A 16,474-nucleotide genomic window follows, 5' to 3' on the forward strand; every position below is an offset into this window, starting at 1 on the left:
CAGGAATGCAGTAGCCCCCAAGCGTCTTTCCACGCTCTGAAATGTCATGCCTGTCGTTTGTAGTCTATCTTGATAGCGTTTTTGATGCAAGCGTTCAGCCTGGTATGCATTCTGTCTAGCATCTCGATAGATGAGTAGCGTATCCACATACTCGTCGCTGGAATACATCACGGGGAAGTGAATAAGCTTTGTGTGGTGTCGGGACTTGCTTCGAAGGAGGGGAGTTCGCGAAGCTACATATTACCTACCTGCCATCGCATGCTTTTATCGTTCCAATTGGGCACACTTGGTCCTGCCTGTGGTCTACGAAGCTTGGAACATGTACGACTTAGCTAACTGGCTGCCTGTGTTCTAGCCAGACACCACCACCTCCTCATTCTCGTCCAAACCAGTTCCATACTACACGCCACGATACACAAGACCAAATAAACAAATCAGTCTGTGAAAGCTATCAGTATGCAACCTTATCATATCACAGGCAATTGGTGGTAAAAACAATACTTGCGTGGCATTCGAATCTTCGAGCACTGTCCACTATCACATCTCCCACCGCGCCCTTGCCCTGTCTGCTACTGCGAGGCTCTCAGTTTACGACGGTTATAAAGTTAGAAAAAATAACAATACGAGTCAGGGACAGAAGTGAAGATGCGTTAATAAGAAGTGCTGTGCAAAGCTGTACGTGGGACATTTAGTCAGTGGACAGCCACAACAATGACATAAATGGGATATGCCCTAAATTACAAAGGCAATTACAATATTTAAGAAAATTTTCCACTGAACACTCTAAAAAGCCTTTTAAATTGATTAGAAGTGAAATTGTAAGTGCTCCAGCTTATTTGCAATAGAGTTTAACGGAAATGGTACAACATACTCTTCTTCTTTTCCTACCGCTTTTCCCATACCTGTGGGTTTGCGGGTGCGAACGGTGTAGCACATGTGGATTTGGCCCTGTTTTACGACCGGATGCCCTTCCTGACGCCAACCCTATATGGAGGGATGTAATCACTATTGCGTGTTCTGTGGTGGTTGGTAGTGTGGTATGTTGTCTGAATATGATAAGGAGAGTGTTGGGATGGACACATACACCCAGTCCCCGAGCCAGAAGAATTAATCAGAAGCGATTAAAGTCCCCGACCGGGCTGGGAATCGAACCCGGGACCCTCTGAACCGAAGGCCTCAACGCTGACCATTCAGCCAATGAGTCGGACGGGATAAGAATTAGCAGTAACCAAGGCGAATTTTACCTCTGGCGCAGTTTACACATTTTTCGTGGGGTTAGGTGGCTGATCCTTATACTTTCCTTTTACCACTGTGCTGGTGCAATTTATCATAAGTCTCGTTGGCTGAAGGGTCAGCGTACTGGCCGGTTCAGAGAGTCCCGGGTTCGATTCCCGGCTGGGTAGGCGATTTTAACCTTAATTGGTTAATTCCAATGGCCTGGGGGCTGGGTGTATGTGTTGTCTTCATCATCATTTCATCCTTATTAGGTCGCCTATAGGTGTCAAATAGAAAGACCTGCACCTGGCGAGCCGAACCTGTCCTGGGATATCCCGGCACTAAAAGCCATACAACATTTCATTTTCTTTTCCATAAGTCAGTTTCACATATATTTCAGCCTTCTTCACTGTGTTGCAAATTTCATAAATATGATTGTAATTCTCACAGCATTTCACTTCTTTTGTTTATATGGTAAACATTTCTGGCCCTGAGTGATATTGCTTGATATCTCCACTTTCTCACCCACAATCTGCACCCCACCGGCAGGGAGATAAGCTCATTTGCTTTTGCCAGATATGTGAATGTCAGCAAGGGAGCGTGAGGTGATGGATGCAGGGGATTTTAATTCTACAATCAGACTAGCTCTGCAACATCGTGGGAAGAAACTGGAAAAGGTTAAAAGGTGACATCAAAGCCGCTGTTGCCAGGGGCGTAACAAATGCGATACGGACCCGCCTGCCATAAATAAAAAATCGGGCCCCCTCAAATAAAATGTAAAAACCTGTGAATAAGTGATCTAAATTAATTTCAGCAGGTAGACGTAATGCAATATATTGTCTTCTTCTTATTTATCTGTTTACCCTCCAGGGTCGGTTTTTCCTTCGGACTCAGTGGGGGATCCCACCTCTTCCGCATCAAGGGCAGTGTCATGGAGCTTCAGACTCTGGGTAGGGGATACAATTGGCGGCCTCACCTGCTATGCTAAACAGAGGATTTGCACAGGGATGGGAAGATTGGAAGGGATAGACAAGGAAGAGAGAAGGAAGCGGCCGTGGCCCTAAGTTAGATACCATTCCGGCATTTGCCTGGAGGAGAAGTGGGAAACCACGGAAAAGCACTTCCAGGATGGCTGAGGTGGGAGTTGAACCTGAGGCTGAGTGGACCCCGTTCCAGCCCTTGAACCGGTTTTCAAATTTCGTGGCAGAGCCGGGAATCGAACCCGGGCCTCCGGGGGTAGCTGCTAATCACACTAACCACTACACCACAGAGGTGGACGCAATATATTGTCAAGTTATATAAACAGAGGGATTATTCATTATTGCAGGATTATTAAAAAATAACGTTTAATATGTTTTATTTGACTGCCTTCGTGGTTTAACGGCTGAGCTACTGAACTGTCAACCATGCACCACTACTAATTATTTTCATTTTTCAGTAACTACAGAACTATACTCTGTAACCGATACCGAAGTCTCGGTTACAATAATTTATTCGATTACAACACAAAAATTAAATCATAAACTATTCAGATAAAGTTCAAAAAATATCAAATCCCACAACTGATAAGTTTAGTGTATTACTAACTTCGCGCAAAGAGAGCTCGTTCGAAACTGAGTTGACTGACTGACACCAACTTCTTGTTGTCGTAATGTGTGACATAAATTAATTGTTCAACAAAATTTGTGCATAACACGATCTCCGGTGCGCTACACATCAACAAAGTATAAGTTCCTAACTAAAATATGATATTTTGGTATCAATTTTCTTCTTTCATTCTTTCTTTCTTAATCTGTTTACCTTGCAGGGTCGGTTTTTCCCTTGGATTCAGCGAGAGATCCCACCTCTACCGCCTCAAGGGCAGTGTCCTGGAGCGTGAGAATTTGTGTCGGGGATACAACTGGGGAGAAGGACCAGTACCTCGCCCAGGCGGCCTCACCTGCTATGCTGAACAGGGGCCTTGTGGGGGATGGGAAGATCGGATGGGATAGACTAGGAAGAGGGAAGGAGACGGTCGTGGCCTTAAGTTAGGTACCATCCCGGCATTTGCTTGGAGAAGAAGTGAGAAACCACGGAAAACCACTTCGAGAATGGCTGAGGTGGGAATCGAACCCACCTCTACTCGGTTGACCTCACGAGGCTGAGTGGAGCCATCGTACCACTTTTCAAATTTTGTACCCGGGGCCTCCGCGTAAGAGGCAGGTACGCTACCCCTACACCACGGGGGCGGTTGTAGACCTACTGTAGCGTATATAGGCCTATATATATATATATATTTGCAGAGAGTTTTCGGGGCCCCTTCAAGGCCTGCATTCCAGACTCCGCAGGCCCTAAACTTACGCCCCTGGCTCTTGCCATGGTTTGAGCGCTACAATTAAAATTAATAATAGTCACGCAAGGTCAAGCTCTCTGGCTGCATGGTCAGCGTACGGTCGTTCGGTTCCGAGTGACCCGGGTTCGATTCCCGGCCGGCCTGGAGATTAAAATTGAGTATGGTCAATTTCTATTATTTTCTGGTTGAATAAAATTTTAGGATAGATAGAAGGTTTCGAAAAGAAAAAGCCAAAATAATTCTGCCATACGTGTTTTCTAAACGGTGTGTACTTAAGTTTCCCATGATGTGACACCAGAAAATGATAAAATATTTTGAACGGCTCGTAACTAAATATTAGATTGTTTATTTAATCATTTTACTGTCCAGGTTTAGTTTCTCCCCCGGACTCAGCGAGATATCCCTCTACCGCCTCAAGTACAGTGTCCTGGAGCGTGAGACATTTGGTCGCCCAAGTGGCCTCACCTGCTATGCTGAACAGAAGTCTTGTGGGAGTATGGGAAGATTGGAAGGGACGGACAGGGAAGAGGGGAGGAATTGGCCATGGTCTTAAGTTAGGTACCATTCCGGCATTTGCCTGGAGAAGTGCGAACCATGAAAAACCACTTCAAGGATGGCTGAGGTGGAAATCGAACCCCCTCTACTGATTTGACCTCCCGGGGCTGAGTTGACCCCATTTCAGTCCTCGTGCCACTTTTCAAATTTTGTGGCAGAGCTAGGAATCGAACCAGGGCCTCCGGGTGTGGCAGCTAATCACACTAATCACTACACACTACACCGCAGTGGCAGTGGCAGTGGCCGTGGTGGACAAATAATATTTTAAATTTTACTTCTACCAATTTTTAATATAATTGAAGCAATTCATATGACAAAAGACGCAGCCAAATGTTCCATTTCATCTGTTTCTGGTAATGTAGACTATTCCTCAACATTACACAGGTGTGTAGAACAGTATTTTTAAACAGTCTGACTTATTGGCTGAACAATCAGCGTAGTGGCCTTCTATTCAGGGAACACCGAGTTCAATTCCGACTTGAGGTGGGGATTTTAACTGTGCTTCATTTATCTAGTTTGGGGGCTGTAGCTCGCAATAGTGAATCAATTATTCCACATAGGGTTAGCATCAGGACAGGCATCCGGCGGTAAAACTGGGCTAACCGAAGAAGTGACTGCGCGGTTTGGGTCACGTAGCTATCAGCTTGCATTCGGTTGATAATTGGGTTTGAACGCGACTGTCGGCAGCCCTGAAGATGGTTTTCCGTGGTTTCCCATTTTCACACCAGCGCCATCTTATAACAGAGTATGCGTGTGACGATACATATTTAGCACAAATTTTGCTTTACTTTGAGGCGCTATTTCATGAAGCTCACAGCTGCACACCCCTAACCGCCCGACCAAATCTCTCGGTCATACTCTGTTATAAGATGGCGCTGTGTCGACTCGCACGCTAAGTTGGAAGTTAGCTGTCGTTGTGAATACATCGTGGTCAGTTGTATAGAATAAAATATAATCACTTTAATAAGTCTACGAAACCCTCGAAACCCTGCGGCTGTTACAGTAATGATAGCCTACCGCCAACTTTATTATTATTATTATTATTATTATTACCGTGTTTTTGTGGTAGGTAGAGGTGAAAGAAGGTGCGGGGGGTGAACAGGTCTCAGGCTACGAAATTAAAGTGAATTTAAAATTTAACAAGGTTATATTTTCTTTTCAAAATTAAGAAATAACAAGCATGGCAGGTACAGAGTAGCAAGGCAACAAAGGTGCGATTACAGAATTTACAGGATTTGGGCTTCGAGCCCCGAATTCACACTTCTAGGGCAATTAGCCCAACTTTACTCCAAAATAAGTTTTTCACAGAGGGGCAGAAAACCCCATTCATGCCCAGGAGCACTTGCTCCAAAATTACACCATAAAGCCTCCACGAGGCATACAACCATCAATTTTCAAGGAAAGAGCCACCCGCTCTCAACTTTAAGCCTATCAAAGGCCACACCAAACTCCACCTTCAAGTTGTCCTCTAAGGACATAGACACAGGGGCAAAATACCCAACCTACTGAGGCCTATTAAGTGAGAAAAAGGTTAATTACATGACCTCAAAAATAACCAATTGAGAGGAGGCGACCTGCACTCCTAATACATTTGTTTAAAACCTACTTGGCACTAGGCCATTAATGCAAGGGCTAATCCCATACTAAAGAGGTGACTTTAGAAAGGAACAATTGACATTACGTTAAAGAAGAATAAGTTGAGAAAAAAATAAGTTCACCTCAAAATACTATGAGTGGGAGCTCGAGAGGGTTAAGCACTCTCTATCCCGATATGCAGTTTAAAAGATAGAATAGATACTAAGTGTCTTTACATTTTAAGGAAGGTTACATTATGGAAAAACTTCGGACCCGCCCCGAGAGTTAAACTGCTGAGCTAGCAAGGAAAGAAGTTATTAATCGGCCATTACCTTGTTGTTGACTGCTGCCGAAGAAAGAGGCGCTTCCCGCCCCCTGCTATGTACTTTACACACTAAAAGATGGAACAGAAGTGGCGCAGAGACCCAAAAATCAGCAGTTTAGATACTCTCGCGGAAGGTTCGAGGCGTTTTTGGAATGAGAACACCCTCCCACCAAAACTTTATTGGTTAGGGATTATTTATTATTTATTTATCGTATGATGTGCACAGATAGATTATATAAATAAGTATACAATATATACACAATATATACAAGCAGAAGCCTATAGTTCCAAATCAAGTCCATTGATCCATTTCAAGGCCTCCTCAGTTGCGTTATGAATGTCCTCCAAAGGACCTTGAAATGCTCTCCGTGGACACTCGGCAATTACGTGGTGGATGGTCTGTGAGGTAGCTCCACAATCACACCCAGAAGACTTCTGCCAGCCCCATTTATAAAGCGTATAGCCGCATCTTCCTTGATTGACTCTTATCCTGTTTAGAGTCCTCCATTGACGTCTAGGTAGATGGAATCCAGGAGGTTGAACATGAGGTAGAGTCACAAGATGTTGATTGGGAACAGAAGACTGCTGCCATTGGTGTAACCAGGCGTTCGTGATGGAGAACCCAGATTCTTCCAGTGTAAGTGCAGTGCGCCAGGGTGGAGATCTAGACTTAAGTCGAGGAGGGGCAGGTTGAGTAATATCCTGGTGAACGGGGAGGTTGGAGTCCTGGCTGGTCTTCTTCCACAGTTTTAGAAGAGCTTCAGACCTTCTTAAGCAAGGCGGAGGAATATTACTGAGTGTAGGCAGCCAGGCCACGTTTGTAGAGCGAATACAACCGGTTATGATGCGCATTGTTTGATTTAGTTGAGCATCAATCTTCGCAGTATGAGCACTGTTCAGCCAAATTGAAGCGCAGTATTCAGCAACTGAATAGCAAAGAGCTAGAGCAGTAGATCTCAACACTTGGTTGTTTGCGCCCCAAGATGTGCCGGCTAATTTTTGAAGAATATTATTCCGACTTTTAATCTTGGCGGCTGTGTTGTTAATATGATGTTTATATGTTAGGGATCTGTCTAATGTGACACCTAAATATTTTGGGAAGGGACAGTGTTGTAAGGATTGATTTCTGAATGTTATTGAAGGCTTGTAGTTGGCAAATTTATTTCTGAGATGAAACACAGATACAACAGTCTTTTGGAGATTTGGACGGAGACACCACTTTTGGAAGTATGTATCTAGCTTTTCTAGATCTGCTGTAAGAATTTGTTCAGCTTCTGGAAAACTTGGTGTTTGGCTAACCAGTAGTATATCATCTGCGTAAATAAATTTCCTGGACTTAGTTGCTGGTAAGTCAGCAGTATAGAGGTTGAAAAGTAAGGGTGCCAGAACAGATCCTTGTGGAAGTCCATCATTCAGTTTGTAGGTTTTGCTTACTGCATCATCCGAAAAGATCTGAAAGTTTCTGTTGCTAATCATATTGCCAATGAGATTAGTAAGCTTGACACAGGGGATGGCAGAGATAAGTTTTAGCAGAAGCCCTTCTCGCCAGACAGTATCATAGGCTGCTGATAAGTCTAAGAAGACAGCCATACTAATCTTCCGATTCTCAAATCCATTTTCAATATGAGAGGTCAATGCAAAAATTTGGTCAGCGCAAATTCTTCCAGGTCTGAAGCCAGCTTGTTCTGTGGGAAGGAGATTATTGATGGTTTCTGAGATCCTATTGTATATTAGTCTTTCCAGGAGCTTTAGAGTAACACTTAGCAGTGCAATGGGTCTGTAGCTTTCCACTCTCAGAGGGTCTTTGTTGGGTTTCAAGATCATTATTACTTTGGTCTTCTTGAATAGTGAAGGAAGGTTACCTGTCTCCAAAATATTGGAGAAGAATTTGGTGAGCCAAGTGATTGTTGCAGGTCCAAGATGTTGCAGGAATTCAGGATAGATGCCGTCTATACCTGCTGCTTTCCCGGATTTTATGTTCTTGATGCCTTCTAGGGTTTCCTCTCTTGTGAAAGGACAAGAGAATTGGGATGACTGTTGTTTTGCTAATTGCTTTTTATGTTTCAGTGCTGACCGGATTTCCCTAACAACTTGTTTATCTCTATTGATCTTTGAGATAGAGATCATGTGTTTGGCTAGATCATTAATGTTAACACTCAGCTTCTGCCTGCCAGCTGGCTTTGATGAGTCAAGCTTTCTAATGAGATGGAACTTTAAAAAAGCTAATTGGAAAAAATTTAAAGAACAAACTGATGCAAATATAAGATGGATTAAGCCAACCTTTAATAACTATGACAGATTTGTTGGAGTTATAAAAGGTGCTGCCTGCCAGCTGGCTTTGATGAGTCAAGCTTTCTAATGAGATGGAACTTTAAAAAAGCTAATTGGAAAAAATTTAAAGAACAAACTGATGCAAATATAAGATGGATTAAGCCAACCTTTAATAACTATGACAGATTTGTTGGAGTTATAAAAGGTGCTGCTCGGCGCTGCATTCCAAGAGGATAAGCAGCATATTCAAGTTGGGGGAAGATACATCAGATTGGTCAGAAATTAATTAAAGAAATTCGGGATTGGCTAAATACAAAACAAGGGGAAAGAGAGGGGTATACAGCCAACTTAAACAATAACAGAAAGAAATTTAACAAGAAACAAACTTTTGAAATAAAAATTTCTCCAAAAAACAGTTCTTTCACATCGCACTAGGGTGCACCATTGTAGTTTTTCAGTAGTGTCCTCTAGAAGAGAAAGTTCACACTTCTTACTACAGGTAAAACAAAAATACATCAAAAGTGACACAGTTCAAAAACTCCAAAATTTCCAAGTAGTGACATCTTCTGAGAAACTTGAAAATTAATACCGGAGATAAAGTTCAGACTTCCTCCAGCAGAGGAGTTTCAACTGGCGCAAATTTTAAATTAGCGGCGTGGAGGTGTACCGCCCGGTACCATTATTATTATTATTATTATTATTATTATTATTATTATTATTATTATTATTATTATTATTATTATTATTATTATTATTATTTACAATTTGCTTTACGTCGCACCGACACAGATAGGTCTTATGGCGACGATGGGATAGGAAAAACCTAGGAGTGGAAAGCAAGCGGTCGTGGCCTTAATTGAGGTACAGCCCCAGCATTTGCTTGGTGTGAAAATGGGAAGCCACGGAAAACCATTTTCAAGGCTGCCGACAATTGGGTTCGAACCCACTGTCTCCCGGATGCTGCACTTGTTTTAGTAACTAGCTGGAATGTGGGGATTATACGTATTTGGGCATGCCGTTACGGACGTTGCAGTACTCCGTCAGGGTGTGGAATAAGGTTGCCATCGATGCCTGGAGTATTTGAACGTACTAAGCCTCCTCCTCCTCCTACTACTACTACTACTACTAAAATGTTTTTCCTCCCCTGAAGGGGGGGGGGGCGGCTCTTAGACGGTGACGCCGTCTCTCAGGCCGTGAGATTTTGTTACGGCGAAGGAGATGCTCGGAGAAGGTGAGGGGGTTGGCGGCCGTGGCCTATACTAGGAACTGTCCCAGCATTCGCCTTAGTGCAGGAGAATGGAAAACAATGGAAACGCATTCTCAGGACAGCCGACGGTTGGGACTAGCCGTGAAGTCTAGCCCTGTCCCTTCTCCCGATTGCAGATGCGTAGAGCTACGGTGGAGCCGTGGCCACCCCTCCTCTGCTTGGTTGGCCGGTCAGACCACGGACCAGCCGTGGTCACTTATGGACCGAGACCCACTCTGCATCTACCGACCATTTGAACGTGTTCAGCAATCAGTCAGGTGTCGTGTTCAGGTTTACATTCAGGCGCATAGTGGGGTTTTGAAGACTTCGTGTCTTAGAATGCAAAGTATCCCTGCTGGTAAACCAACATGACGACAGCTACTCGACATAGGACCTACTAATACTTCCCGTACAACTCTTAAACGATTGACCGTAGGACATACGTTCATAGGGATATTTTGTGTTGTTTTTGGGTTTACTTTCCACCTATCGATACTTTTCAAATGTTTGGGAACATTCTGTATACATGAGCATTCTCATTCTCCTAGATCATTTACAGTCAGTTAGGAAACAAAGGGCCATAAATCAGAGGAGTTTCTGATATCTGCAGATTTGCAGTGGCAGTAGGTTAGATTAGATTAGACTAATTAGATTACATTGTGCGCCGAGCAAGTGGCCGCGTGATTTGGGTCACGTAGCTGTCACCTTGTATTCCGGAGATAGTTGTTTTGAATCCCACTGTCAGATTGTTTTCCGTGGTTTCTCATTTTCACACCAGGCAAATGCTGGGGCTGTGCCTTAATCAAGGCCACGGTTGCTTCCTCTTCACTTCTATCTCTTTCCTATCCTATCGTCGCCATAAGACCTATTTGTGTCGGTGCCACGTAAATCAAATTGTAATTATGAATTAGATTGTGGATTTATTTCTGTGACATAGACGAGTCGCTCACAAAGGAATGAGGGTCTGGCATTGTAGACATAAAGTTTGCATTATATTTTGATACTAATAAATACAGTTGTCTGATAACATATTAAATACGAGGAAATGCAATACCATGCACCAATTCCTTTCTTGAGCGACTATACATACGGCACTAGGAAAGTTTTGCAATACGCAAAAAACTGTTAGCTGGTCACCCCTGTCATGATGAGGGATGAAAATAGGGGTGTCTAGAAGACAGCAAGGCGCGACCTTCACACCAGTTTGTTACCCAGCAGAGGGATTGAAAGCAAGTTAATATGTTAGTGTGGTCTAAAGGTGAATATCGCGCAATTATCCGCTACAATTTTGCTCGTGGATTAACGATTGACCAGTGCCTGGAGGAAATGACTCCTGTGTTGGGGAAAGACTGTCCACATCGGACAACAATTTTCCGGTGGTACAAAGAGTTCCAGAGGGGAAATTTTGGGGTTGAAGACGATCCTCGTTCTGGGCGACCGTCTGAATCAGTGACTGAGGAAAACATTGAAGCTGTGCGGAAAATGTTGCAGCAAGAGAGGCGGTTGACATTTCGGCAGGTAGAAGAGACCCTCCACATCCCTGCACCAGCTATTCATTCAGTTCTCCACGACCATCTCCATGTTATAAAGGTTTGTTTCCTTTGGGTGCCCCTTTCACTTCCAGAGGAATAAAGGGCACATCGAGTGAAATGGTGCCGAAAAAAGCTAAAACAGTTTGAAAATGGGACTTCGCGTAACGTCAATAGCATCGTTACAGGTGACAAAACTTGGCTTTGTTATTACGATGTCCCAACAAAAAGCCCAGAACAAGGTGTGGCTGTTTGAAGATGAGGGTACTCCTCCTGTGACTGTGCGAAAGTCAAGGTCAGTGAAGAAAAGTATGATTGCAATACTCTTCACTAAACGGGGCATCCTGACTCGAGTTGTGCTAGAAACACAAAGGACAGTTACTGCGAAGTGGTACAGTGAGACTTGTCTGCCTCAGGTCATCCAGGCTCTCAAGCAGTTCTGTCCAAGGTCACGGCTCAACACTTGGCTCTTGTATCACGACAATACCAATGTAACAATGGATTTTATTGCCAGATCAGGGTTGACTGTGTTTGATCACCCTCCATACAGTCCTGATCTTGCCCCACGTGACTTCCCACTCTTCCCAGAAGTGAAGATGAAGCTGAAAGGGCGACGTTTTGCATCCGACGAGGAGCTTCTGGCAGCATGGGATCAAGAGTGTGAAAATGTAACCGAAGAAAGGTGTCAAAGTTGGTTCAGTGACTGGTTTCTTTTTCATCCAAATTCCATTTTCGCATTTTGGTCCTAAGATTTTCCTGATGAATATTCTTTCTTGTTTCTCGATCATTTTTATTCGAGATTTGCCACCTATTATAATAGTTTCAGATGCACAAAGTTCTTCTGTGTTAACTACTGCGTTATAAGGTTGTAATTTTGCCTTCTTTTGATATAGTTCTTTTATTTTATCTCTTCCAAGTAATTTTGTATGCTCTTTGAAATTTGGCAATTCTTACTTTGTTAGGCTGCTGATTTAACTCTGTTGGTTCAATAATTTCACCTAGATACTTAAATGTGTCTACTTAAGCGATATTTCCATATTTGGTGATTAATAGTTGACTGTTGAAAACTGATCTAGTCCTTTCCATATACTTTGTCTTTTCATAAGAAATGTGGAGTCCTGATTTGGCTGCTATTTCATGGAGTTTTCTTTTTAGAATTTTATTTTACGTCACAGCGACACAGATAGGTCTTATAGGGACGATGGGATAGGAAAGGCATAGGAGTGGGAAGGAAGCCGCCGTGGCCTTACTTAAGGTACAGCCCCAGCATTTGACTGGTGTGAAAATGGGCAACCAGAGAAAACCATCTTCAAGGCTGCCGACTGTGGGGTTCGAACCCATTATCTCCCGGATGCAAGCTCACAGCTGCGCGCCCCTAACCGCATGGCCAACTCGCCCTATTGTGGAGGTTTTTTTTACAGACTGGATTGCTTCCTGTCTGCTGTTTGATAGGATAGCAATGTTGTCATCAAATGCTAGACAATTAAGGCGAATTTTATTTTGGATACGTCTACCAATACTGATACCTTTAGTTTCATTTTGTCATATCCTAATCACATTTTCTAAAACTAAATTAAACTAAGGGAGATAATCCATCCCCTTGTCTGATTCCTGGCTTGATTTCAAATGGTTCAGAAATTTCTCCTAAAAACTTCACTTTCGATGAAATGAAATGAAATGAAATGTCGTATGGCTTTTAGTACCGGGATATTCCAGGACGGGTTCGGCTCGCCAGGTGCAGGTCTTTCAATTTGACTCCCGTACGCGACCTGCGTGTCATGATGAGGATGAAATGACGATGAAGACAACACATACATCCAGCCCCCGTGCCATTGGAATTAACCAATTAAGGTTAAAATCCCCGACCCGGCCGGGAATCGAACCCGGGACCCTCTAAACCGAAGGTCAGTACGCTGACCGTACGGCCAACAAGTCGGACTTTTCTTTCGATGTTGTGTCAGTCAATGTTTGCTTGATCAATCCTTTTGTTTTCTTTTCAACTTGGAATTCTTCTTGCACGTTAAACGCTGTCTGCCGGTCTACAGAGTCGTATGCCTTTTTTGACGTAAATAAATGTGACTACTGTTTGGTTATTATTATTATTATTATTATTATTATTATTATTATTATTATTATTATTATTATTATTATTATTATTATTATTATTATTATTGTTGTTGTTGTTGTTGTTAAGGTACGTGTAATGCATTACAGTCGAATCCTATTGATGGAAATGTGTTTACTTTTTATTTTTTTAAATTTTTTTTTGCAGATGAGTGGCCAGCCATGGGATTGCTGTTAATGCTTGTAGTGACCGCAGTTTTGGTGCTCAGCAGTTATCCAGCACTGTGCAAGATGTGTTACTTTGTGGAAGGTGGGCGCTCTCATAAACCTTCCGACAAAGTGTGTGTTTTTCAGGGAGGTTCTATGATAACAGCACCAAACAGTGAGAGATGTGTAAATTGTACGCAGTTGGATGCGTCAGGAAACAACATTACTAGCCTGTACAGAGAAACTCTACTGAAACATCCTAAGCTCATCACCTTGTGGGCAAACAACAACAGCATTTCCACCATCAGTGAAGATGCTTTCAGCTCATTATCGCACATCACTATCATTTTTCTCAGTAATAACAGCCTGACACGTCTACCAGTGAATGTTTTTAAAAACAATTTATTACTCCGGAGACTTCATTTGGATAATAATCCGCTTACTTTGCCAGCTAATGGGCCATTTCTTAGATCATCTTCTGTTAAACATTTAGATTTAACGTCATGTAATCTTACTTATATTCCCAAGGACTCTTTCATTGAAATGTCTAATCTTAGTCGATTGTGGCTTGCTGAGAACAAACTAAGTTATCTGAGTGGAAATATATTTTATCCACTAAAACATCTGACATATTTGAATATCACGCTAAATATGATCACAGACCTAAAATTCATTAAAAACTCGTCGGTATTAGAAGTAATAGCGGAACATTTGCCACTAAACATTACACCTGCAGACACATATATTTCGTCTTTACAAAACTTAACGTTGTCTCGACGAGTGTGCTGTTGTGATGCGTGTGTAGGTTCGCTGAAGTTGAGAGGAGAAGATTGGCTCATCAAGTGTTCACAATGTCTGCAGCCATTTCCTCGAACAGTGTCAACGACATCATCATCATCAACAACAACACTGTCACAAATGACACCGACTTTGACCAACGAGAGGAGGAACATTTCTAATGAAGTGACGACGTCAACAAGTGTTTTTCTGACTCGTGTTTGTTCAAGGGAGCAGGACTATGTGCTGGGTACAACTTCAGGAAATATGATGGCGGTCATAATACTATTGGCTGTACTTCTTGCGCTTGTAAGTCTCATCCTGATCGTTTATGTAGTGGTATCTCGGTTGAGGAAGAAGAAGAAGAGGCCAAAACAATCTCATCCTGAGTTTCTCATTTACAAGCACAATTTGCAACCCGTACACTGTCGACAGTCCTACATTTCCTGTAACAGTAGTGGGCGATGCACTTGTTGTCATAATACCATTGTCACAGACTTGGATATATCAGACGACAACTACAGACAAAATGTGAATCATTTATACGAGAGTGTGAATCAGGATTAACGTCAACAAAAGGCTGAACATTTTACTTTATTCATGATAGAATAAACTATTATATGCTTATTCACTAACACATTGATCATTTATTATATCTTCTTGTTTTGTGGTTCATTTATGTATTTGTTTATGCGAGTAGCCTGGTTACAAACATAATCATTTCCATTTTTTCGCAGAAATATGAGTTAAATATTGTTTTAGTAGCATTTTTATGTACATGCTTTACTACGTAAAGCGATCAAAAATGTGTTAACATTGCGTTGCAGTATGTACTTTCCATTGCAAAAAACGGCCAACTCCATGATCGCTTTGTGCCAACAGTTCCAGGGGCCTATTCCACGAACGAACTTTGCAACTTTTCAGTTCAGATTTTGTTCCACCATCGCTTTTCAGATTTAGCTTGCAAAGTGAAAAGTGAAAAGTTAGAAATCTTTTCACTTTTCAAGCCTGTTATGTTCCTCCATTGCTACAGAAATGCAAAGTGCAAAGAAATGAAGTGAAAAGTTTTCATAAATCTTGCAAAGAGATGATTCCCTTTTCATATGTTAATTAACAAGTATGTACATTAGTTTCTCGGCGTAGAATTTGGTTTAGTCATATAAACACGTTACGACGTGAGCTTTTGTTAGCATCAAGTGAGGACAGTGATGCAGAATCCAATAATAGAACGTCCAAAGACAGGATTAATTTTCATAACCTCACTTCGACGTAATATCGCGACTGATTTCGTATTATCCCAATAGAGGCTGACTATATTCTAGAAATGATCGGTCATTTATTGAAACATAAAGAAGTAAATTCCTTTCCGAAAAAGAACAAATTCTTATATGTTTACAATTTTTAGTAAATTGTGCCCAGCTGTACTGTGTAACAGCAATGCATGGGACATCAAAATCAATTATTTGCAGAACTGTTACCAAAGTCGTAGATGTTATAGTAAATGTAATATTTCCTAACAGTACGTTGGCCTGATAATCCGCTTAATATAGCGACGGGATTTCTAATGAAGGGTGAATGTCCTTCTGTGTTTATATGTGTTGACGGTACTCTCGTTAACATTGATGTGTGTCATCATTTGAGAGGTTATCTTTAAAGTTGTCAAAAAAGGATGTCATGTTTCTCCTTGACAACTTCCACCACAGCCAGCTTCTTATAATAACCTTTCTTTCCCATGATAAAAACTTTAACGGTACGACAATTATACCGCCAAGTTCGCCGCGAAAAGTAAAGCATTAAAATCATAGAGTATTAGGCCTATACAGTTTGCTCATGGAATAAACTCGATCGGATCACTCATTCGCAAAGACTTTTCACTTTGCGAAGAAATTGAAAAGTACAGCCTAGTTCATGGTGGAACAGAAAGACTTTGCACTTTACAAGAATTGAAAAGTGAAAAGTGCAAAGTTGAAAAGTTGCAAAGTTCGTTCATGGAACAGGCCCCAGATCAGCAAATCAGAGAGTTGAATTCAGTAATCTGATTATTGAGCATTTGAAGTTTTACTTCTTGTTAGTGGGTCAGTTTCAGTCGGTTCCTGTAGTATTTGTGAAAATACTTACTTTTATTTCTAATAAAATGTGTAAGTAAACTCTTGAACGACTTGACTCAGACTACGCTCAATTGGGAAAATGCATAATTTTCATTTTTTTTAGAAGTACGCGCATAAAATAGCAGGAAACCATATTGCATTGTGATGATTTGCTTTGTTTCCTATCGTTAAATAAACATTTAAAAGTCTCTTTCCACAAGGCGAGTAAAACATCCTCTGACGAAAGCGGCGAGGTGTGACGACCCCGCCCAGTACTGCTTGAAGCTCTAC

At 42.0% G+C, this 16,474-nt stretch overlaps 1 protein-coding gene across 4 annotated transcripts in view; it reads left to right on the forward strand.

Moving 5' to 3' along the window:
* LOC137501824 (uncharacterized) overlaps positions 1-16,251 on the forward strand; it is a 41,017-nt gene extending 24,766 nt beyond the window's left edge. For all 4 annotated transcript variants that reach the window (XM_068228819.1, XM_068228821.1, XM_068228820.1 and 1 more), the window contains one exon: positions 13,321-16,251. In XM_068228819.1, the coding sequence (XP_068084920.1) occupies positions 13,335-14,663 (1,329 nt within the window). In that variant the 5' untranslated portion in view covers positions 13,321-13,334 and the 3' untranslated portion in view covers positions 14,664-16,251. The remainder of the gene's footprint in view (positions 1-13,320) is intronic.
* The last annotated feature ends 223 nt before the right edge of the window (positions 16,252-16,474 follow it).

The sequence above is a fragment of the Anabrus simplex genome, chromosome 8 (genome assembly GCF_040414725.1).
Source record: "Anabrus simplex isolate iqAnaSimp1 chromosome 8, ASM4041472v1, whole genome shotgun sequence".
NCBI classification, from domain to species: domain Eukaryota; kingdom Metazoa; phylum Arthropoda; class Insecta; order Orthoptera; family Tettigoniidae; genus Anabrus; species Anabrus simplex.